The sequence below is a fragment of the Silurus aristotelis genome (assembly GCF_946808225.1).
Source record: "Silurus aristotelis genome assembly, chromosome: 16".
NCBI lineage: Eukaryota > Metazoa > Chordata > Actinopteri > Siluriformes > Siluridae > Silurus > Silurus aristotelis.
In genome coordinates this window covers 6,997,605-7,022,274 of record NC_139589.1, presented here as the reverse complement: position 1 = coordinate 7,022,274, position 24,670 = coordinate 6,997,605, and the positions used below count along the sequence as shown (strand labels likewise).

Genomic DNA, 24,670 nt, shown 5'->3' with positions numbered 1-24,670 from the left:
AATTATCATCTTTTGGGATGATGTTCTACATAAGAGGTTTGAGTCACAAATTAGTTTGAAACTAACAACTACAGCATGCTGTGATTTCAGAAAGTCCCTACACTGAATCAAAAGTTTCTTCGCTTCAGTGTTTATTGAACTACTCAACACTTTCTTACAGGCAAACACAATTATTTTCATAATCTTTCATGTTTACTAGTAAGATTATCTAAAATCAAACTTCTAATAATTTTCCTAATTCTTACCAGAGTTTCAACTTTTTCTATTTTTCAGTTGTTTAACAGATCAACATTCAAAATCTTATTTTAGATTATTTCTTAAATATATCAATGATTCATTTGGATATCTTTTCAAAAATAGATCCATACATTATGTAGGAAATAACACCAACAAGAAAGTGAAAATAATGTTACTTAAGACTAACAACTGTAATAGATATTGCTTTTACAAAATGTGGCATGGAAGCTGTGTTTATTTGCAATATAACACATTCTGAACAAATACATAGTCAGTAATTTAGGAAAATAAATTACAAACTGCTAAAACAGTTTACACGAGATGAATATATTGAGAAACAATCATGACACTCTAACTTAGTATTCCTTGTTGTTATAAAGATTGGTGTCTGATGCCGGGGGATGTGGTGGAAAACAGACAGGCTCGGTGGAGGATGTGTGCATGTAGGGGGGTTGCGTAAATATAAACCCTTCCTCAATTCTACTGTTTCCAGGAGGAAGATTACTTCCTGTGGATCAGCACAAAATGTCCCTCTGCGACTGAAGAGGTGGGACAGGCTTTTCTTCTCTTGTTTATCTTGTGACCCAACGACACTGAGCTCAATCATGCATTTTGAATTTCACTTGGCCAAGATTCATGCGCAATTTGTGGCCAGGTTGTGCCACACACACACACACACACACACCTTACTTTGATTAAGCATAAAAAATTTTTTTTAAAAAGATATTTTTAATGCATCTATCTCTTGCACCTTTCTCGTCAACATGATTCTTCAGTGAAAATGATTCAATCTCAATATTTATTTCCCTACATTGGATGTTTCCATTTTGAATGGCAGACATCATACATGCTTATTTTGAGATAGATTATCCATATATTAAGAAATGTTATTAGGTATTATAAATATGTTTCTGTATTCAATTCAACTCTTTTTGATAACATTTCCTGTTACTTTTGAATGTAACCCCCAAAGCCTCAAGATCAAGGTACCTTAAAAATGACCAAAATGCCTAATTATCCATAAAAATCATAGTAATCTATCATCATTAAATAGTCTGAAATATGAGGAACATGTGTGAAAAATCTCGGTAACATTGTTTTAACAAATGCATATGAAATCATGAGCAGTGGTATGTTGCGTGCAGAATGAGCCTAACATGCTTTGTGAACCTCAAGCACTCATCCTGATGTATATTCAGCTTATAATCAAACAAATCAAAATTCACACGATACAGGGCCCTTCTCAGATCTTTTGACGTGAGGTATACGTAACTAAGGTACATGGATAAGAAGTGGATCTACACTGAGGTGTGTCTCTCACCTGTGGTGAAAAGGACGGTTTGGTGAAGGATGTGAGAGACTGTCAGTAACCTGATGAAACTTCCTTTGTGTTCTGGCTCCAAGGATTGCTGATGAATTTATATCTTTCCAGGGAACTGAAAGCTCTTCGACTGATTTCTAAAATGTTTGTTACAGGGTTTTTGTACTATTTATTTCCAGCAGGAGAGTTCATGACTATAGACAAACAAAAGATCAAGCCAATAATCATTGGTAAATTATAAATTGCCCAAATTTTCCAATCATACTGGAATGTCAGGTAGACTAGGGGTATGGAATAGGGTTGATACGACTATTAGATAATATATGTTCTTGGGGGCTTTACAAATATTCAATATAACCAATTCATAAAAAAACATTGCACGTTGATTTCAGTTCAGTCATCAAGTGCTAATTTGTGCTGTTTTACACCAAATGCCCCACCCTTTCCTGCTGGAAAACAGTAAATGAGAATAGAGTGTGATGTCTACTGGAGCCTTTGCTTCCTGAATAGACTGCCAAGATGCATGTTTCCTCCAATCAGATTGAAGTAACGGGGTAGTGTGGTCAATGCAGAACTGAGGTTTCCCTGCACTGCAATGCCTGCAGCTGCTGGTGCAGAAACATGCTGCGTTTATGTCTGATCTCTACCTGCACAGAGAAGCCAAATGACCTTAGATGTTCTCTCTACGAGCTGAAATCCTGTAGCTCAGTGAAATCTGTGTTTTATATATGTGCTCGAATAACCTTTAAAGTCATGCCCCTGATTGCACAACAGTGTTAACTGCATATATTTAATAGTATATTCAATTAGACATTAATCAACGAATCTCCAAAAGGTAAATTCACACATTTTCCCCTTTACTTCAAATGTAGTTCATCAGCCAAGACATGCTACAACATTTCCCTCATAATTATATCATGTTTATTTTACTTAAAAAAAATTATAAAATGAAGTGTTACACCACACTGTTTGCTGCTCAATTCTAAACAAATGTTACATTTTGTTCAATACGGTGTATATTAGATCTGTTGACATTTTATTTTATAAGTATTTATAAGTATTAACTTACACTAGAATTTGTGTGGCGGGACCTACAGAAATTAATTCTTTGTTTTTGTTTAGGTTTATTTAGCATTTCTGGAAGCAGTCAGCACTTTGTAATAGTCTTCAGGACTAAGAAGTATACATAGTTGTATAAAGTATAGTAATTAATATGTGCATCTTTTTATTAAAATAAAATATATTGTGGTACAAGAGGAAATAAATAGTTCAGGATGTGCTATTATAGGAAAACAACAGACTAATAATTGTTTATAATTTATTACATTAATATGCTTTGTCTTGTTGGATTCCCTAATAACTTTATAATCGCCTAATTGGTGAAAATCATTAGGATTATTTAAGATATAAACCCACATTTTGTTTTCTTAGATAGATCACCAATATAACCAAATTCACTACTGTATTATAATCATTCTCAGTCAAAGGCATTAGTATAGCTTAGTTTAAATATGCTGCAGATCGAAATATTTAGTACATTAATATATAATAGTACATTAGTTTGACATAATTGCTGCTATAGTGTATTTGTGGATTTAACAATATTTTATTTATTACTGTGTATTTCTTTTTTTTTTTTGCCAGGTCTTCCTTTCACATTTGTTAGGGTCTGATCTGATTTGCTGGATTCGTGTATAATTAGATTACAGTTAAGCCAAAGGGTGGTTTAAGGTTACCTGAAATGGCAATTCATATCAAATTTCATTGTCATGACACACCAATGTGCAACAGACTTGATTTGTTATACAGTTGTGGTGAAGGGAAAACTGTGTAAATTTCTTTTTAGAATAAGGCATAAACACATTCATGGATATAAACTCCAGAATCACGTATCCTCTTTTGTGATTAAGAATAGCAAAAATATTGTGGGTGCCAACTAACTGACGATGCTTGTTTCCTGTCTGTTTGTTCAGTTGTATAGTATTGATGACTATTTTCACAGCCAACCGGCTCATGATTCGTTCTGCAATCTGTTTCCAAAAAGACTGATTCCTTTTTATACATTTCTTGTTATAATAAAAATAATAATATTATATTCTCAGCATATTTTTCAGGTGTTCGATTTTTCAGAGGAGAGTGCAGTGGAATTTTTTGGGCGAGGTGGGCTGTGGGTTGAGGAAGGCACGCACGGCCTCGGTGAACACGTCCTTGATGCCCTCCTGACTGAGCGCTGAGCACTCCATGTACTTGATCGCGTGGATTTGGCGGGCGAGTGCTTGGCCCTGCTGCGGCGTTATGGGCGCCTGGTTCTGATCTTTCAGCTTCTTCTGCACCTCAGGGTCGTTGCGCAGGTCACTCTTGGTGCCCACAAGGAGAATGGGTACATTGGGGCAGTGGTGCGTCACCTCTGGATGCCATTTGTGCTTGATGTTTTCATAGGATGGCGGGCTGGAGATAGAGAAGCAGATAACGAACACATTGGTCTGAGGGTAGGAGAGCGTGCGCAGACGGTCGTATTCCTCTTGTCCCGCCGTGTCCCACAGGTTGAGGCTGATGGTCCGGCCGTCCACGCTCACTTGAGAGCTGTAGTTGTCAAACACGGTTGGGATGTACTCTTTGGGGAAGGCCCCAGTGGTGTAAGAGATGAGCAGGCAGGTTTTCCCTACCGCACCATCTCCTACAACCACACACTTGATGGTCTGCATGCTGGAGAATTGAAGCACTCAAATCTACCGGGTCGACTTCAGCAATCTCCTGAGAAAAAGATACACAACATGTAAGATCATTCCTCATGAACGAGAAAAGAAAAGATGAGAAAGTGGTTAAATGCTTGAACAGAAGGAAATGAACCTAATCTCTAGGATCTAGGGGAGCAGGGTCAGCCATTATACAGCACCCCTGGAGCTTTGATGGTTAAGTGCCTTGCTCAGGGCCCCAAGAGTGGCAGTGGAGATTGAACTTCCAATCAGTAACCCAGATACTTGTGGAACCTCGATATGCGCCACCTTGACACTTGCGACCTCGATAGTTTGCGACTTTCATTTGGAACCGGACTTGCAAAAATCCGATAGTTTACGAGAAAGTTCAGAGTAACATTTGAAAACAAAGGTAGAACTAATAAATTACATAAAATATTTGATAAACTATTTTATTATTGCATTATTCTTTTAAAGTTGTAAATAAAAAATTTGACAAGTAATTCACAGTTTTTGTTGCGTTTACAGTAAAGTTCATGTACAATTCCTCTTGAAAAATTAACCATTAAAAGAAGAGAGTCAAAACCTCGCAATTTTTGTTACTTACAAGGGGTCATAGAACGTAACCGCTACGAGTATCCTCAGTATACACACACACACACACGATATATAATATATATCTCACACAGTGCAACCTCGATACTCGTGTGTGTGTGTGTGTAATATATATATATATATATATATATATATATATATATATATATATATATATATATATATATATATATATATATATATATATATATATATATATATATATACTGTGAGCTTACATATAACCAAAGTCTAATGGCAGCTGGTGATCTTAGGTCAAAAATGTTCAAAAATACCAAATAGGTAGCTGAGACAGACTAGTATAGGATGAAATAATTATTGTCTTGCTGCATGGAACAGCTTTCAATTATTGAGAGTATTATAGGTTAATATTAGTCTCAAATAACATTTTATGAGTGTATAATCCAACAATACCGGTATTACCATATAATTAAATATTTTTTTCATATTATTATTCAAGACCAACATGTTGCATTACATTTTTGTATAATTTTTTTGTATTTTGTAATATAAGTTATTTATTTATTTTTTGTTATAGCCAATAGTATAAATAGTCATTCCCTCACCAGCCACACTTGTTTCTCTTTGAATTTTAATACAACAAATATGTAGTTTGTCATGCTGAAGAGTGACTACAAAGCCTCGAGTCCTAAAGACTTTCCTGTGCAAAGCGTAAATTGAAGACTGTGACGAAGCACTCACACTGGAGGCTGCCTGTATATTCTGTTACTATAGAAACACTAACATGTCAACTAACAGACTGCTTTTAAAAACTACACCTTCTGACCAATCAGATTTGAGAATTTCCTGGAAGTATATGGAGAAAGAGCTGTAGCTATGAGATATGTTCACGACAAACTGTTAAACAGAGACTACTTATCAGTGATAAATCTGGCAGGCTCAACTCCTCTGCCCTTATTCATCTAGCCATCAAAGCTATTTGTCTACAACTTCTGTATTAGGGTTTTTTTTTGTTTCGTTTTCCTTTTTTACTATTCACTTCTCATTTCCTGCCAAAACTTTATGTAAGCTTTAAAGAATCCATGGTCATTTGGAATAAGAATGGGTTGAAAGTTGACAAATACTCAAGAGGTCAGAACAAAATCTCTCATCCTTTTTTTGTATTATAATCTTTATTATTATTATTATTTCGTAGAGTCCAGCAGATAATTTACCACAGGATAATGAAGCAAGACAGTCTCTGCCCAATCTCCAGGGATGGGGGGGGGGGGGGGTATTTTGAGCCCAGCCCTCTCTGTTTTAAGGCGTTAGCTAGTGATATTATTAAGCAACGAAATTAGCGAAACAACACTGACGTGGAATCCCTTTCCTGTGTCCCTCTGTTAGTCTCTCTGACAACTGACTAGCCTGTAACAATAGTAAAGTAAGTCATGGAAAAGCAAGACTGCAAAAACTATTAAATAAAATTTACAAATGCAAATCGCAACATTGACAATTTCCTATTTCAGCATAAGTAGTTACAACTTTTGGGTTTATTGTGACGATTTAGACTAACAAACTTTTGTGATTAGCCACAGGAAACAATGTTGGTTTCAAAATAGAGAAAAAGTCTGCTTATAAAAAGTGCTGCAACACTGCAGGCTAGCAAGATTTCTAACCAAGAAAGAAGGTAAGAAATCAATCATGTCTGTGTATAAATTGCCTATACGTTCGAACAACCAGAAACTATTTAAGAAAATGAATTATATAAACAAGTTGCTGTAGTAATTTAAAAGTTACGGAAGTTTGAAACACAGTCTATGCATTAACACTTCTGTTTTGCCAACAAAAAAAAAAGAAGGAAAGGAGAACTACATCAGGATGAGATTGTATGAGAGAAGAAATAAAAAAGTGGAAGTTTGTGGTTAAAAAAAAATGCAATATGCTCTCGGTTTTTCACAAAACCTACTTGCTGAGTTTGCACAAATGGTTTACAAAAACTATAGCTTTAATTCAGCTGATGTGTTCTATGCAAAGTGAATGGAGTTGGTGTATGTTTTACAGTAAATCATTTTAGTAGATAGCACAATCGTTAAGAAGTTCTATAAAATAGACACTGGTATGAACCTTAGTCATAATGATACCAATTACGTATGAGTTCTCTTGCTTAATCTCCTACCAACTATTATAGTTTCTTACAACATACTACTTTCACAATGTCACAATTTACCATGGAGCTCTACTCCGTTACTCTGCCCCGTTTTTGTAAGTTTAGAACTTTTAAGGTTGAGACAGGGCATACAGTAAGAGGAAGGATTAACAAGGAACTCTCACTTCGCCTCATCAGCAGGGTGTTGCAGACTGCTGAGCAAAGAATCTTCTTTTACACTGTGTTCGCGTTATGGTTTGAGCGTGGCAGTCAATTTACAGCTGAATATGTTGCAGGTGGTGAGAAATAAAGCAGACAATTGTTAATGTAAAACATATTTTACATATGTTAAACGATATGCCCGGGATCAGGGAAGTGAACGTGTGCAGATGAAAAGCCTTTACAAAGCTATGACACTGATATGGGCACACACCTTTTAAAGGTTATAGGATGAGGATGTCTCTTTTTACACACAGTTCCACTTTTCCCAAAGAAAGTAAAACAGCAATTTTTTCTTGTTCTCTTTTCTTGCAACTTTTTTTTTTGTCTGATACAAAAATCTTTTGAACTTATCAACCTTTATATGTATCTTTATGAAAAATAAATACATACATACATACATACATACCCTGATGTATGTCCACAATGTTACTATTAAACCTAAGTAGAGCTACACCACATGCACCAACACAACTACATACCAAACAAAAATAAAGTACAGTGGTACATTTATTTCTCAGAGTGTACGTTTTTACAAAGAGCATAAATTTTATGAGCAGCTTCCTGGTCTTGTGCAACTGGAAATATAAATAAACTGTACATTTACAATAGCATTTCGGATGGGATAGGATGTGATACAATAGGACTTTTTTGAGTTATGTCCATCTTTTAGGATAAAATCCTATGCAATGTGTATGATTTGGCAATCTTACTCTTTTAAAAGAAAAACAAACATAGTATCAGTAATACTTGGATTGTTTTATCTGGGAAGGTGCATGTGGTGTAGTTTTTAAAGTAAAGGGTTCTAGGAAGATCAGTGATCATTAAGGCTTAATTATATCACTCTGGTACATGGTAAAGGTGTATAGTGTGTCATCTTGTTGGTACAACTGCAGTGACATGGGAATGTAGTTTAGAAACCCTTTTTCCCGGACAGTTAGAGATTAGAACATGGGAGTGGCACCTCACAACTCGTAAGTGCAAGGACTCAAAACAATCAGATAGAAAGCGATTAAAGTTTAGGTTATGAAGCCCCTGCTGTGCGCGCGCGACTGATCCTAGCGTTCTAGACAAACACAATTGCATGAAGTCAACGCCCGGAGTAAAGGAGGAAAACTTTTTTTTTTTTTTTTTTACAAGCCCGACGTTACCGACAAGCTGTCACCCTCCATCTAGAGCCCATGGAAATAATGCACATCACACAAAACATTAGGGGGAAAGCGTCTTACCTAACATACTCTGCTTTTTAGGGTCGTTAAAGCTCAGCGCGAGCGGCGGGTCCGTCTGCAAAAGCGAGCAAAGCGCGCGCGCACTCCGCCTGCGGATCTCAAAAGGCGACTTGTTCGACGATGTAGGAAGTGAGCGAGCGCGCGTACATGTAGGAAGTTAACGGCGTGTTTGAGGAAGTTTGCCGAAGTGAAGCCATGAAAATGTCCGCGTGGGTGAAAATTGTATTTATATATATATATATATATATATATATATATATATATATATATATATATATATATATATATATATATATATATATATATATATATAGTTTTGCATAGGGAATTCCCAGAGTGTGAAGTTTGCCTCACAGTCTTCATGCCTTTTTTTTTTTTTTCTTTTTAGGTTTCTGCAGGGTATTCTCAGATTTCACTCCTACTCAGAAAGCGTTTTTTTCCCCTTTCCCGTCATGCGACTTTGCATAAATTTCAGTTTTGCGCTTTTAACTAAAAAAATATGGCCTTAAAGGGACAGGCGATTATGAGCAAATCCAAATTCATGGGAAGCTTAAAGCGTGTGGAACTAATGAGTTCCCATTAATCACCTGGGTCATGGCAATTTTATTTTTCCATAAATTTAGCCACAGAGTTGCCATAGTATACATCTTCCATAGATTTTTACCACAGACATTGTAAAGTAAATTATACATGTTAAGAAATCACCAGAAGGTACCCTATGATGCCTCAAACTAGTTCACATACTCATTGTATCGTCATGATTTTAACATTTGTATATTAAAAACGTCAAATGTAAGAACAAAAAAAATGTTTTTACAAACAAAATACAGAAGAATAGTTTTACCAGAAGAAAGAATGAATAAAGAGGCTTTTTGACATGGCACCACAGAGTACAGATTATAAACTCAGAGGAACCACAAACATTTAGATATCATCAACTGGTTTAGATATAATCTTCAGAAAAATGGAAATCATTAGTGAAAAAATATTGTTTATTCACTCTTGATTAAAAAAAAAAAAGGGTTTAAAACTTCATTCAAAAGAAACCTCGATGCCACGTGTACTTGTTGAATTTATTTCAGCTCCACATGATTGAACTGATTGATACTGATGGTATCTCGGTCTGTATCCTAAAATACTTCAATCTCTTTGGATAAAGGTGTTTGCTAAATGCCATAAATGTAAATGTAACTCTAAATTCTGCAACAGCCACATAACCACTTCACTATTGACCATACAGTGTAACCCCAATCTACCCCAATCCCAAACTACACTCACCGGCCACTTTATTAGGTACACATGTCCAACTGCATGTTAACGCAAATTTCTAATTAGCCAATCACATGGCAGCAACTCAATGCATTTAGGCATGTAGACATGGTCAAAACAATCTGCTGCAGTTCAAACTGAGCGTCAGAATGGGGAAGAAAGGTGATTTAAGTGACTTTGAACGTGGCATGGTTGTTGGTGCCAGACGGGCTGGTCTGAATATTTCAGAAACTGCTGATCTACTGGGATTTTCACGCACAACCATCTCTAGGTTTACAGAGTATGGTCCGAAAAACAGAAAATATCCAGTGAGCGGCAGTTCTGTGGGCGCAAATGCCTTGTTGATGCCAGAAGTCAGAGGAGAATGGCCAGACTGGTTCGAGCTGATAGAAAGGCAACAGTAACTTAAATAACCACTCGTTACAACCGAGGTATGCAGAAGGGCATCTCTGAACACACAACACGTCGAACCTTGAGGCGGATGGGCTACAGCAGCAGAAGACCACACCAGGTGCCACTCCTGACAGCTAAGAACAGGAAACTGAGGCTACAATTCACAAAGGCTCACCAAAATTGGACAATAGAAGATTGGAAAAACATTACCTTGTCTGATGAGTCTCGATTTCTGCTGCGACATTCGGTAGGGTTAGAATTTGACATGAAAGTATGGATCCATCCTGCCCTGTATCAACGGTTCAGGCTGGTGGTGGTGGTGTAATGGTGTGGGGGATATTTTCTTGGCACATTTTGGGCCCATTAGTACCAATTGAGCATCGTCTCAACGGCACAGCCTACCTGAGTATTGTTGCTAACCATGTCCATCCCTTTATGACCACAGTGTACCCATCTTCTGATGGCTACTTCCAGCAGGATAATGCGCCATGTCATAAAGCGCGAATCATCTCAGACTGGTTTCTTGAACATGACAATGAGTTCACTGTACTCAATTGGCCTCCACAGTCACCAGATCTCAATCCAATAAAGCACCTTTGGGATGTGGTGGAACGGGAGATTCGCATCATGGATGTGTAGCCGACAAATCTGCAGCAACTGCGTGATGCTATCATGTCAATATGGACCAAAATCTCTGAGGAATGTTTCCAATACCTTGTTGAATCTATGCCACTAAGGATTAAGGCAGTTCTGAAGGCAAAAGGGGGTTCAACCCGGTACTAGTAAGGTGTACCTAATAAAGTGGCCAGTGAGTATATATGACCATATAACCCCAATCTTATTATCCCTACTCTGGCTACCTGTTAAGTTTCTAATCGACTACAAACTATTGCTACTTACCTACAAAACCCTAAATAGTTTAGCTCCCCTGTATCTATCCAGTCTTCTAACACGCTACAATCCATCACGCTCCCTGAGATCTCAAAACGCTGGACTTCTAGTAGTTCCTAGAATAGCAAAGTCCACTAAAGGCAGTAGTGCATTCTTACATTTAGCTCCTAGACTTTGGAATAGCCTTCCTGACAGTGTTCGGGGCTCAGACACACTCTCCCAGTTTAAGTCCAAATTAAAAACTTATCTTTTTAACAAGGCCTACACATAACACATCACATATCAACAACTTGTGCTCCAGTACATCTGATCAAATGCACATTATCAACTTGTGCTTGTTAATATTATTAACAGCAGCTACTCTAATTCCTCTCCACTGCTTCTCTTTCTCTACCCATCCCGAGGCATCCTGAGGTTGCGCCAGCTCCAGTCGTGTCCCACCTCATGGGACCTTTAAAGAAGTAGATGCCGACCCTGCAAACATTCCGAACCATCTAGAGACGTACCAGCGCCATTGGATTCCACCTCATGTAGAGTTTGGACATTGGTGTAAAGGCTCTGGTTCGAAGAAGCTGGTGTTGGATCTATGATGATCTCAAATGTTGAGCTATTTTAAGAGTTGCTCAGTAGCTCCTGGTTCCATAACCTCAAATGACTGTATAAGGCTGTAGAAAGGACATAACTTATAATCTTACATTCTGGTGCTCATGTTAGTTCTCACTCTCCAGTGTTTTGTATTGTTTAAAGACATAATCACACTCTTGATATCACCCAAATGAGGATGGGTTCCCCTTTTAAATCTGGTTCCTCTCAAGGTTTCTTCCTCATAACATCTAAGGGAGTTTTCCTTGCCACAGTTGCCATGGCTGCTCATCAGTGATAAATACACATCGCTCTCCTTAACTCTTAAATTCCTTCAGTCATTTATTCGTTTAGGGCTGTTTCTTGTTCAGTGGTATAAGAGAAAGCTAGAGGTCCCTAGACCACCAGGGGGCCCAGTGGTTTTTAAAATAGACTTGTCTACAGCAGACTTGAATGTCATCTGGGGAAAAATTCTTATGTACCAGGCAGGTCCCCTTGTGGTGGGTAAAGAATATAAACGTATTTGATTGATTGTTTAAACTATTTTATTTATAAAGGCTAAAATCTTCCAGGGTCTCTATTGCAGCCCATAGAGCTGTCTGGTAAAAAAAAAAAGTCATGAAATTTAACACTGTCTGGGAAGAGTCTAAAGAATATTCTGACCAAATTTGTGTCAAGTGCTGCCTCTGCTTTAGGACAATCATAGGGTCAAATTTGGAAGAAGCTGTTGTTTCTGGCTAGTCCTCACCCAGTCTTTTCTTCACCAAATTTGCCTCACAGACCTTTCTCAACAAAAGTTATTATTAATCTTCTTTTTTTTTTTTTCAATTCTATTTTCCTGTAAAGCACTGGTAAATTAAAAAACTTTATTATTATTATTATTATTATTATTATTATTATTATTATTATTATTTGTGTGTATGTATTACATTAAGCAAAATTTAAGTTGTGCAATTTCAAATTGTTGACTGACTTTTAAAACAAGTTCACACAAGTGGACAGAGTTTGGTGATTGAGAAGCTTCCTAAGACACTAGTTCAAAAATCTTGCTGCTTTTTAATTAACAGACAGACAGACAAGACAAAATTGGAAGCAAGAAGGGAATTCATAGCTTGGTGGAATTTATTCCAATAGGGTTTTCTGAAAAATTTTAAGGTATCAACATGAACAAGAAACACCTTTAACCCCTTCAGACATGATTTTTTAAAGACTTTTTACAGACCGGGGGGTACATAAACGTGGCGACATGTTCCTTAAATACAGTGCAAATATCATAAAATGGTAAAGTCTAAAAATACAGCAATGAAGCATTTTCTTGTTACTTTCTGTTTCCTGGTTCTCAGTACTATCTATAATGGTGTTCATAACCAAACCGGCATAAAGAAAAGCTTTGTCCATTACATTTTCGATTACAAATCTTATCTCTGGTAAATTATACTACTAATTAATGCTGGTATTTTTGGTAAGGTGTTAACTAATTTCTGTAAACATATAACTGCTGTGCTGACCCTCAGAGGATTATGGCAATGGAAGAATAACGAGAAAAAAGAGCCTTCTGGGACCATGATGATTTCCTTGCCCATGTTAATGAAGAGCTAATAAGCCGACTTAGATTCCCTACAGCTGTGCTCTTGGGCCAATGTGCTGAAATGGGTCCAGTACTAGAGGGCAACATACTGGAATCATGTCATCCCAGTACAAATACAAGTCCTCACCACTCTGGGGTTAATAGCAACCGGTTGTTTACAGCAAGAATTGACAGACAGGGAAATGTTATATATGAATTTTGTATATAATCTTCAACTTTCTCACTAAGACCTTATTTGGATATAATATAATTTCATTAAATCTCATCCTATAAGTCTGGTGTATCACAGCTGTCCCTGATCGCCATAATGCCTGCTGTTTTGGAAAGTATGTCGCACGTATATTTTTAGTAAGGATCCTACACACAGTTTTATAAATGAGACCCCTGGGTTGAACTCATTGTCCCAATTCATCCAAAAGGTTTTATAAATGGTAGAGGTCAGCGCTCTATAACAGCCACTCAAGATCTTTCACTTGAACTTTGAGTCTCATACTTCAAGTGAAGGAAAAATCTAATGCTACGGCATTCAAAGACATCCTATACAACTGTGTGCCTGTAACTTTGTGGTAACAGTGTAGAAAAGAACCACATGTGGTTGGAAAATTCAAGTTATATGATTATTCTCCATCTCACTTTATTCATCCTTATTGTACATACATGTGCCTGTGAATCATAGAAGTAAAATGCACTGGATAGAAACAAGTCACCTAAGGTGACAAAGAACTGAAAGTGCAAGTATAGTGTCAAAAAGTAAGGTGCACAAAGTCCTTTTTGCTGATCAGGATTTTTAATGTGAAAGTTATATATATTGCAGAAAAAAGGACAAAATCATTCATATGCTCACTCATTTGTTTAGCTCACTCTGCTCTATTTATGCACTTGTACTTCTTGAGGAGTCTAAAGAAAACTCATCTGTCCACATGGATTCTAATGAGTTTTTACCACTGCATCACTGAGAGCATCCTGACTAACTCAATCACTATATAGTATGGAGGCCCCATTGTGTGTGAACTTAAAGCCCTACAAAGGGTAATCAAAACTACCTCAAATGCATCACTGACACCCTCTACCTGCCACTGAGCACCTTCACCACAGCAGATGTCTGCTCACATCATCATCAAGGACTCCTCACATCCCAGTCACAAACTGTTTATCCTCCTTCCATCAAGAAGGAGATATAGGAACATACGCACCAAAACTAGCAGTTTCAGGGACAGCATTTTTCCATCCACCATCACCCTACTGAACTCTACACTTCACCGCTAAAACACTGTATAAACAATGTGTATAACGTCTGTACAGTTGTAAATACAATGAACATATTGCATGTTGTAAATTTATATACCCCTTTTTTTCTACACAAAATGTCTGTTCTGCACTAATATTTCATTTATACTGTATGTATATAGTCAAGTTTATTTTAATAGCGCTCTTCACAACGGACATTGTCTCAAAGCAGCTTTACAGAATTTAACAGTTAAGGTGAACGATTCTACATGGGAAGAAAACCTGTTTGTAGCCCAATCAAATTTCATTAACCATTTACCTTAAAGTTTGGTTATTTGGGACATCGTTCTTTTGTATATTTTTATTTGTCTACTTTCTCTTCTTTCTTAAATTAAAGAATAAAATGTAAGTAAACAGAATAGGAAACAAGAAACCATTTCAAAATCTATCATTGACTTTTTCTAATAATATATATAATTTACACAATATCATACATTTCATATATTCATATGAATATATATTTCACCAACCCCAAATCTTGGTTTGGTTGGTTTTCTCCATTTCTTCATGTTGGTCAGGAGCTAGTTTCAGACATACAGTGGTAGTAAAAGACATCACTAGCTAGTTAGGCAGCTAGTGCACTTCTCTCTTGATTTAAAGAGGTGGTAGCTCAGGGGTTAAGGCTCTGAGTTACTGGTCAGAAGGTTGGGAGTTCAAGCCAGTATCACCAACCTTCCACTTTTGCTCTCCTACGCAAGGCCCTTAACCCTCAGTGCTCCAGGAGTGCTGTACCATGGCTGGCACTGCGCTCTGGCCCCAGCTTCCTAACATCACTGGGATATGCGAAAGGATTTTACTGTGCTATAATGTACTATAATGTCAAACACACTCTCTAACCCTACATTCAATGTTTCTGTTCACAAGGGAGGGCCAGTGGTTTGGACAATGGTACACTTGAATATCATCTGGGAAAATGTTTATGTACCAGGCATGTCCCTTTTTGTTATGTAAAGAATAGATATTATTGTTATATTATTTTATTTATTAAGGGAGCTGAGCTTGATTAGGCATTGTACATTATCTGCTTCCTCCAGGACCTCTAAGCAGTTCATAGATTTATCCGTTAAAGTCATGAATTTTGGTTCACTGACTGAGAAGAGTCTCAAGTCTACTTAACCTGTATATCAGCAATCAGCCATTCACTGGTCATAGTTTACAAAAACATGCTAAACTGCCTATACTGTATAACTGTTGTTTGTGGTATTTTGTGTTTTGTCTTACACTGTCTTGTGTTGTCTTGCACTGTCTTGTGTTGTTTTTGCACTGTTTGTACGTAGTTGCACACAATGCCCTTTATGTGGCGAGGACACTTACTAGTCCTTAGCTCTGTGTTTTTTGTGATGTAGCTCTATGTTGTTTTATGTAGCACCAGGGTTCAGGAGGAACGTTGTTTAATTTCACTGTGTACTGCATCAGCTATATATGGGTGAAATGTCAATAAAAGCTTCTTGACTTGATTGACTTGTTTTGTTTTGCTACTCCTTACCCAGCTTCACGAAATTTTCCTCACTGACCTCTCAACAAATCTTACCATTTTATTGTAAAGCACTGGGAAACGCACAAAAAAAACCAAACAAACAAAATTTATGCTAACCAGGTTTACGACTGTGCCTTTCCCAAACCAGGCAGTGAAACAGCAGCTCAGATGATCTGTAGAATGTTCTGAGGGTGGGTGGTAGCAGCTGGACATTTTTAAGCTTCCTCAAGATGTAGACGGTAATGTGTTTTCCTCGTCATGGCGCTGGTGTTGAGGGACCAAGTAAGGTTCTTGTTCTGGTTCTTGGTTTAGCCAGATGAACACAAGAAAATCTGGAATTCTCCACAAGATCCACAAAGGAACTCTTGACGTTCAGCGGGGTGTGATCTCTACGTATCCTCACAAGGTCAACAACCATCTCTTTTGTTTTAGTCCTCTTGGTGTCAAAAAAGGTGCAATAAAGTCTTCTTGGCTGATCAGGATTCTGAATGCAAATGTTTTTAAATTAGGTAAAAAAAAAAAAAGTCTCAGTTGCTGTGTCCTTTAGCAAAAAAAGGGACAGTATGGTTGTCACATTCTGTATTCCTTTTTTCGTGTGCATCGTCTTTCTGTTAAAAAAAAATTAAGATTTTAAAATTAAGCCTGTGGTATACACCGACATCCAGCATGAACATTAAAATTCTTCACATTATTTGTAAAAGAACTGCTTAATTCAATCCTCTTTCTTTTTTTTGGTTTTACCATTCTATGCTGCTTCTGATTCTCATAGAGCAGACTTTCCATGTACTGCACATTGTCTCCTATCAGATATTTGTTCTTTTCACATCGCTCACAGTTCTAAAACACAGCCATGAGACAAAAGAGGTTCAAGCTTGAATATTCAAACCTCACAATGGGTCAGTATGACACACAGGACTTCTTCCTTGCTACTATTGTTTGAATATGCAATGTAGGAAACATAAATGCTGCTTCCAATTAATAATATTTTTGCTCACACAAGTTTTAAATACTTACATTTTTTGCTTTATAACTGCTGCACTACAGTAAGAAAAGCTTACCTTCCGTAACTCTTCACTATGGTGAAACTTCGCCTTCAATTTTTCTACCACAGCCTGGAGGATGTTATGAGCCTGCCATTCTTGATCAAACTCCTAATGCAAAAGAATTTCAAACTCAATCACTCAACTTTTACATCTTTAATATAATTCATTCATTTAAAAAAAACAACTAAATTTTACATTTTGTGCATAGAATCTGTGGTGCCAAGTCATATTGCAGCAAGAATATGAAAGGTTCTTACTAAATATTAAATGGAACCGCCTAAATCAGAGCCTTTTTAGATCATTTTCATTACCTTGTAATGCTTCTCCTGAGTCTCAGAGATCAGACTTCCCATTTTCTGCACCTTCTCCTGCAGTGTCTCTGACTTGTCTATCAGACTGCACTCCAGCAGAGCCATAGACTTTATAGCCCTTCGAAGTTTCCCCATAGCTTCAGCCAGGGCTACCTAAAAGTTCAACAGGAAAGTTTTATTTACCTCTAGACAAACACATTTAGATTACACTTCTGTTAAAACTGTGAATTTCATGTAAACATGATACAGTGAGAAATGTAAGAAAAAACTATGGGTAGGATTCTTCAACTGGGACTGAGAAAAAAAAGAAACCATTTGGGGAGTCCATGTAGGTATGTCGTTTCGTTTGACTGTGTACTTTAATGTATATAGACTGCACTATTAAAAGCAAAAGATGATTTCTCCATGTGTAAGTGAAGTGTGTGCACGGGGTTATTGTATTTATTCTCTTAGCACATTTTCATTTTTAATTTGTTGGTTGCCATATCACCTATATGCTATAAAGTTCAAAAAAGGATTTGACGATTTATCTGTTACATTGTTTTATATCATACACAGCAAACACAGCAAACACACACACACACACACACACACACACACACACACACACACACACACACACACACACACACACACACACACACAGAGAGTTCACAATAGCAGTTGCTGTTTGTTAAGAAAATTACCTTCAGTAACTCCTCAGTTTGAGTTGTGTTCATTCCAATGTGTTCAAATTTGATGTTACAGTGAGCCTCCCACTCTTTCTCATATTCCTAAATGGGGAAAAACAGGTTCAAAACTTTATATCTGCAACTTTTTTCTCTGATAGGCTTTTGACTGCAGCACTATCACGGTTTAGTGAGAAGAAAAGCTTACCATTAGTAACTGCTCACAAAGATTTAAACTCTTCTTCATCTGTTCTCGCTCCAAGTGGAGGGTGCTTGAAGCCTGAAACAGTCGCTCATACTCCTACAACACAGGAACAGGAGAAACAATATTGATTTAAATATACATTTCAAAATGGTACAAAAATGGCCCATTATCAGAAAATGCTTAGTCCAGTCAATGATCATGTTCATTACCTTGTCTTGCTTCTTCTGTGTCTCATAGATCAGGCTGCCCATGTCCTGAATTGTGCTTTTCAGTGTCTCCACCTCCTCCATCAGGTTGGAATTCTCAAACTGCAGGTAATCAAAAGACTCTAAAGGCTTCTGATGTTTCTCCCACACTTGCTTCAAACAACTCTAAAATTGGAACAATCAAAACTTGTTGGCTTCATTTACTTATACACACATTCTGACATTTTTAAAATGCTGACTACAGAATAAAGACTAAAGACTAAATATCCCAAAAATGTTACCGATCAAGGACACACATAAGCACATTTTACATTAGCAAAAAGTTTACCTTTAATATGTCAGTCAAAGACTCATTTGTATTATTGACGTCGATCGTCAGGTTTCGGTAAGCCAATCGCTCTCTCTCACACTCCTAAAACACAGCCGTGAAGGAAAATCAAGGTTCATGCACAAGTGCTTAAATTTGATATCAAATAAAATTTGCAGGTTGAAAAGCAGCACAGTGAAGTGGAACGATGGCAGGATGTGAAAAATGCACTTTTGGTAGCAGTTACTTTAGCCACCTGCAGAAAATGTGGGTGAAATGATACATGTGTATTCATAAGCCTCCATCACACGAGCAAGGAGAAAATAAGAACCCTGAGTGGGGCCTGTTTTTTTGTCTTTTTTGGTGAAGAGCTGTTTATTTTTTGAACAGCTGTTGTAACAGAATCTTGCCATAATGGTTTCTTACTGTTATTATTTATGGAAATAAAAAAGGTGTACAAAAAGAAAATACTAAAACTGTATTGCATTGCTTCTAAACATGCAGTTTTTTGCTTCAAAATAGAAACCCCAAATCCAAAAACTTTGGACAATGTGTAAAATACAAATAAAAACAGAATGCAATGATTTCCAAATCTCATAAACCCATATTCTATTAACACTTACACTATTAAAACACTATTAAAACATTACATGTACAAACAGTACCATTTTAAGAGGAAAGAATGTAATTTTGAATTTGATGTATGCCACACAGCTCAAAAAAGTAAGTGTTGTTAAAATTAAACAGTTGGAGAAACATTTTGCAATTAATTAGGTTAATTGACAGGTCAGTAAGATGATTGGGTATAAATAGTGTATCTTAAAAAGGAAGATTCTCTCAGAATGTTCATAAGAGACAAGAGCGAAAATCAATATTGAATGCCTATTATCTTCGGCCTTCAGGCTGCTTTTTTTATTGACTGCTGATATATACCATGCCAAATAGTATATACAGGTTTATCATTCATTCAGAAAATATCTTTTTCAGGAAAGGCCTTGCAGAATTGAGCAAAACAATGATAACTGCATCTATTACAATAGCATGACTCCCTAGTAGAAGATTCCAGATAGTGTACTGGCCTGCCTGCAGTCTAGACCTTTCACAATAAAAAAAAAATGTGGCACATCATGAAATGAAAAATACAACAAAGGAGTCCTAGAACTGTTGAGCAGCTAGAATTGAGTATCAGACAAATAAGGGACAATATCATCTCCCTAAACTTCTGCAACTGGTCCCCTCAGTCCCCGGATGTATACAAACAAAAGTCTGTTGCAGCTATAAAATTAAAAATGACATTTATTTTTCTATATATATAGTCAGTTCAAATATGTTATGTTGTTTTACTGTGAATAGAATATGGATTTATGAGATTTGCAAATCATTTTGTTTGTTTTTTCATTATGCACAATATCCCAATTTTCTTTGGAATGGGGATGTATATCAATGTTTTTTCAATAACCCGTGGTTAACCACTCATTTCTCTGACCCAGCAATCATGGCTTAATGAGAAGAAATGCTTACCGAAAGTAACTCTTGACAGTGTTGCAGCTTCTTCATCGTCTTTTCATGCTTGAGCTGAAGGGAGTCATGAGCCTTATGATCTCTCTCTCTCTCCTGAAACACAGACACACACAAAAAAAGAGGTTTGAACTTTAGTGCTTTATGTTCACAGCTGCAACGGTTAACTTCCATTCAGTAAAAAGGAAATGAAAAGAGACTACACAGTTTGAATTGTGATTAAACCAAAGTTTATGCTCACTTATATTTATTACCTGGTTATGGTTGAGTTGAGTCTTATATATGAGGATCTGCATGTCCTGAATGGTGCCTCTAAGTGTCTCCACATACTTCTTCAAGTTCTCAATCTCCAGCTGAGCCTCCTGATATTTCAACTCGGCTTCATTCTTAGATATATGAAAGATCAATAATTAATCCCAGTTAGCTTTATTTACTTCCACACACATCCAAATGCTTTTAAAAAATACTCATGACTTATCAGAATAAACTGAAATGTATCTATGAGGCCATACAGCCAAATACATAGGACACTGGCGCTTAGTTTTATTCTAAATTATGAGTTTAAATCAGTTTAATCCAGAAATAAGGCATGTAATCTTTTATTTATTTATTAAAAAGGCTCTAGTCAATGTATTTGCCAGCAACTACTTAGATTTATGCAATACCTCAGGCAAACTATACAGTCAAAAATATTTAAGTTTTTTTTATTTAGCACTAATGTTACAAAATTAAAACAAGCATTAAAAGATTAAAAGCTAAGACTGTAAATAGTAAATGGACTGTATAAAAAAAAAACTTACAAAAAAGGACAATTGTTTTAAAAGGAAATGCTCAGTGCAGGTAATATTCATGTTCATTACCTCGTCTTGCTTCTTCTGTGTCTCACAGGTCTGGCTTCCCATGTCCTGAAATTTGCCTTTCAGTATCTCCACATCCTTCAACAGGCTGGACATCTCAAAATGCAGGTGAGACTCCATAACCATCTCAAGTTTCTCTCCGTGAACCAAAGTGCTCTAAAATGTCAACAATCAAAGCTTGTTGAAAACTTCTACACACATTCAGGCGTTTATAAACTGTTGACTAATCACACATCAGAATGATTGAAACATCTTGAATGTTTCTCCAACATGTTAGCAAACAAAGACACAGACACACAGACACAAAGACACTTTATATTAGCAAAAGCCTTAATGTTAATCAGAGACTCCTTCTTTTCTTTGAACTCCATCGTCTGGTTTTGTTAAGACACTGATTCCCTCCCTCTCTAAAAACACCACATTGGGGGAGAAATGCTCAAGTGCTTAATGCTCAGATTAAATAATAAAATAAAAAAATGTGCAGGTGGAAAAGCCGTCACACTGAAGGGGAGTGATGGCAGGATGTGAAAGATGTACCTTTGGTAGCATTTCCTTTGGCGATCTACAGAAGTTGAAGTGAATTCAGGCAGGTGTATACAACACCAGAGTGTGTCCTGCTTCTAACCTATCCTAATTAGCTTTATTTTCTTCCACACATACAGGTACTTTAAAAAGCTAATATATAAGCGTTTTGAGTAACAAAAGGACAAAATCATTCATATGTTAATTCATTTGTTTAGCTCTCTGCTCTATCTATGGGTCTATAAAGCCAAAAACATACCACACTGAAGCCTAGTTTTAATAATAATAATAATAATAATAATAATAATAATAATAATAATAATAATAATAAAGTGTAATTCAGAAAATAAGACCTGTTAGCTTTTATTTATCTACCAATAATCTTTTAGGTTATATAATTGGCAGTAACTACTTAAATGTAAGTAATAAAGGCTTATGTTTGTAAACAAACTATACAGGATAAAACACAACAAATCAATCATTGTTTTTGACGTTAGACTGATATTAGCATGTCAAAACAGCTAAGTATGTAAACGCTAACATTCAAAAATAATATTTGCTATCAGTAAAATACTGTAAATGTACTGTATAAATGTAGATTTAAAAGAAAATAAGGATGTTGATAGTAACCTCAGCAGTAAAACACGGAGCAGCAGGTAGCATGGCCTGGTCCTGAGGAACCTCGGAGGGTGAGCCGGAGTCTAAATGCAAATAGAAATACCACCTAATTATCAGAATCTGGATAAAATTGTAATCAGTTTTGCTATTTCATCCAGATTTAATTTCACACTATAAAATATGAGCGTGATCTCACAGTGCATGTCTATGCTGCGTAAATAAGTTTTCTAGGACTAAGGAGAATTTACTGATAAAATAATAACTACATTTAGCAAAGAATAGTTTACACCAGGACTGTGAAAGCCAGGGATAAATAAAAAAATAAAAAATAATAGGTTACCTTCGATGGCAGATGCTTCCTCTGGGTCTGCATCAGTTATCTTTCCAACTCTACGAACAAAATAGAAAACGGTAGCGGTCGTGGCTGCATATCCAGCTGTGTACAGCAGGGAGCGCAGCGGAAGGGCCAATACCCAACCATGAACTAAATCAAAGAACATCCTTATGGTTATCGATCAGAAACAATCTCTCACTATAAACGTCCTTTACACTCTATATAAGCGCCTGGATCACGTCATTTTCTTTGTGGCGTCATAGTGGCTAATGACGTAAAAGGGGGAGGGGCGCCAACTACGATCTCGCAAATGTGCAGTTACACAAATTAATTTCTATCAATGATGCAAACCTGTTATATTTTAGGTTTTTTATTATTTATAATAATAATCTTTTACAAAGTAAATAAAATCTTTAATTAATGACTGATATAATTTGGGCTAAAATGTTCCTTCTAAAACAGCCAGAACAGAACACAATCCAGTCTATAATCCAGTCAGTATCACTGATCCTCGGAAACTCTAATGCTCTCATTTACATCATTGTGTTAAATCTCTATATGGGAAGTAAACTAATTACTAGCCCAATCAAATTTCATTAACCATTTTGGTTATTTGGACAGCACTCTTTTGTATATTTTCATTAATGTGGGCCTTTCAGTAACAGAATTGGAAACCATTGTTAAATCTCTAATACTCTAATTAACATTTTCTACACAGTGTACATTATAATTATACATTTCCTAATCCCCCCCCCCATTTTGACTTATCCGATAACCAAAAAATAAGTACAGTTCAATTACAGAGTCTATGTTGTATGTTGCTGTACTGTCACATGATCAGATGATTCTGACAGTGACACTGCCAAAAAGGAAGTAAGGCTGAATCTCAGCAACAAGTTTAAAAACTGACCCAAAACTAAGTGGACATCTTGAAAACCATGCCCTGAGGCTATTCACAAGCAATGACGGCCGCAGGTCAAAGTAGAAACCTACAACACCAATAAAAATTTACAGCATCTACAGTAATGCCACTGCGAGTCTGGCTGATCAGGCCCCAAAAATGATGCTTGCCACAGCCTAAATGTGATTGTTATGTATATGTACAATTGATTTGTTTAACCTTATTATATTCATTATAATGGCTGGGGTTTTTTTTGCCTTCATTTCTACATAACTATCTGTTTTTTACATTTATACAATTTACTTGTTTAGAGATTCAAATACTACTATATAGTTCTTGTTAAGTTGCGTTTACTGTATTGTTTATTAAACTGTTTTTATAGCATTATTTCTGTTTATTTTTGCCTGTCACTAACATCGTGTATAGTCAGGGCCCCTGATACCTGATCTTTCCTGCCATATGTGAGTCTTCTAGAAACTGTTACCACAAAGCTGGAGGCACACAATTTTATACTATGTCTTTGGATGCGGTATAATACAATTACATGTTTCACTTGAACTTGGAAACCCAAACCTGTTCCATCATGGCATTGCCTCTTTTCAAAAAAGCGAGCTCCATGTTGATATGGTTTACATGGTTTGGAGAGGAAGATCCTGAGTGGCCTGCTACAGAGCTCTGATCTCAAATCTACTGAACACCTCCGGGATGAATTGGAATGCTGGATGCACCACAGAGCTCCTCATCCTACATCAGCACCTGACTTTACTAACACTTTTGCGGCTGATGAACACAAATGTACACAAGCACACTCCAAAATCTGGTGTAACATCTTCCCAGAAGAGTGGAAGGAATCATAATTAAATTGGGACTAAATGTGGAATGATCAAAACATACAATACTTATGACCAGGTGTCTGCAATCTTTTGCAGTTTGACAATACGGTGCATGCTGAGTGTTTTGGTTTTAGTGTTTTGGTTTGTTTAGTTTTTCTATCCTTTCCTTCATGTTGGCCTGGAGCCAGATTTGGAAATACACTGGTATTTTACGTCCTCGATAGCTAAGTGCTAGAAATTATTGATTGTTTCTATTATTTTGTGTAATAAAGGAGCTGAGCTTGAATAGACATTGTACCTTTTCTTTTTCTTCCAGTATCACTATGGCAGCCCATGGTTTTGCCTGGTAAAAGATTGTGAAATTTGGGACAATGGCTGGAAAGAGTCTAAAGAATTTTCTGACCAAATTTGTGCCAGTTGCTGCCTCTGCTCAAGCGCAATCATAGGGTCAGAT

The 24,670-nt window shown here is 36.6% G+C and overlaps 4 protein-coding genes across 4 annotated transcripts in view; all 4 read right to left on the bottom strand.

Annotated features, from left to right (window-relative positions):
• Positions 1–454: 454 nt before the first annotated feature.
• rhogb (ras homolog family member Gb) lies at positions 455–8,623 on the bottom strand. Its single transcript, XM_083564794.1, has 2 exons — positions 8,407–8,623; positions 455–4,312 (listed from the first exon to the last, which is right to left on the bottom strand). The coding sequence occupies exon 2, from the start codon at positions 4,261–4,263 to the stop codon at positions 3,685–3,687; it is 579 nt and encodes a 192-aa protein (XP_083420920.1). The 5' UTR covers positions 4,264–4,312; positions 8,407–8,623; the 3' UTR covers positions 455–3,684.
• Positions 8,624–16,066: 7,443 nt separating this feature from the next.
• LOC310739127 (uncharacterized protein) lies at positions 16,067–20,540 on the bottom strand. Its single transcript, XM_083564772.1, has 10 exons — positions 20,406–20,540; positions 20,155–20,247; positions 18,655–18,738; positions 18,330–18,491; positions 18,124–18,216; positions 17,934–18,020; positions 17,248–17,400; positions 16,952–17,044; positions 16,635–16,730; positions 16,067–16,501 (listed from the first exon to the last, which is right to left on the bottom strand). The coding sequence occupies exons 1-10, from the start codon at positions 20,445–20,447 to the stop codon at positions 16,421–16,423; spliced, it is 984 nt and encodes a 327-aa protein (XP_083420898.1). The 5' UTR covers positions 20,448–20,540; the 3' UTR covers positions 16,067–16,420.
• The window catches only part of LOC310739120 (uncharacterized protein), a 69,466-nt gene continuing 62,517 nt past the window's right edge, over positions 17,722–24,670 (bottom strand). Inside the window, exon 14 of the mRNA XM_083564763.1 lies at positions 17,722–17,737. The gene's annotated coding sequence lies outside the window, so the exon portion shown is untranslated. The remainder of the gene's footprint in view (positions 17,738–24,670) is intronic.
• Positions 20,860–22,675, bottom strand: LOC310739468 (uncharacterized protein; the record flags this gene model as incomplete). The annotated part of the gene is made up of 4 exons (XM_083565392.1): positions 22,489–22,675; positions 22,161–22,231; positions 21,012–21,164; positions 20,860–20,865 (listed from the first exon to the last, which is right to left on the bottom strand). Exons 1-4 carry the CDS (start codon positions 22,646–22,648, stop codon positions 20,860–20,862), a joined length of 390 nt encoding a protein of 129 aa, XP_083421518.1. The 5' UTR covers positions 22,649–22,675.

Coding starts and splice junctions, on each gene's coding strand:
- rhogb (XM_083564794.1), bottom strand. CDS start 4,263: ATGCAGACCATCAAGTGTGTGGTTGTAGGAGATGGTGCGGTAGGGAAA.
- LOC310739127 (XM_083564772.1), bottom strand. CDS start 20,447: ATGCAGATCCTCATATATAAGACTCAACTCAACCATAACCAG. Junction 20,248..20,405: donor CTCAACTCAACCATAACCAG/GTAATAAATATA, acceptor TCTGTGTTTCAG/GAGAGAGAGAGAGATCATAA. Junction 17,045..17,247: donor CTCAGGAGAAGCATTACAAG/GTAATGAAAATG, acceptor CTTTTGCATTAG/GAGTTTGATCAAGAATGGCA.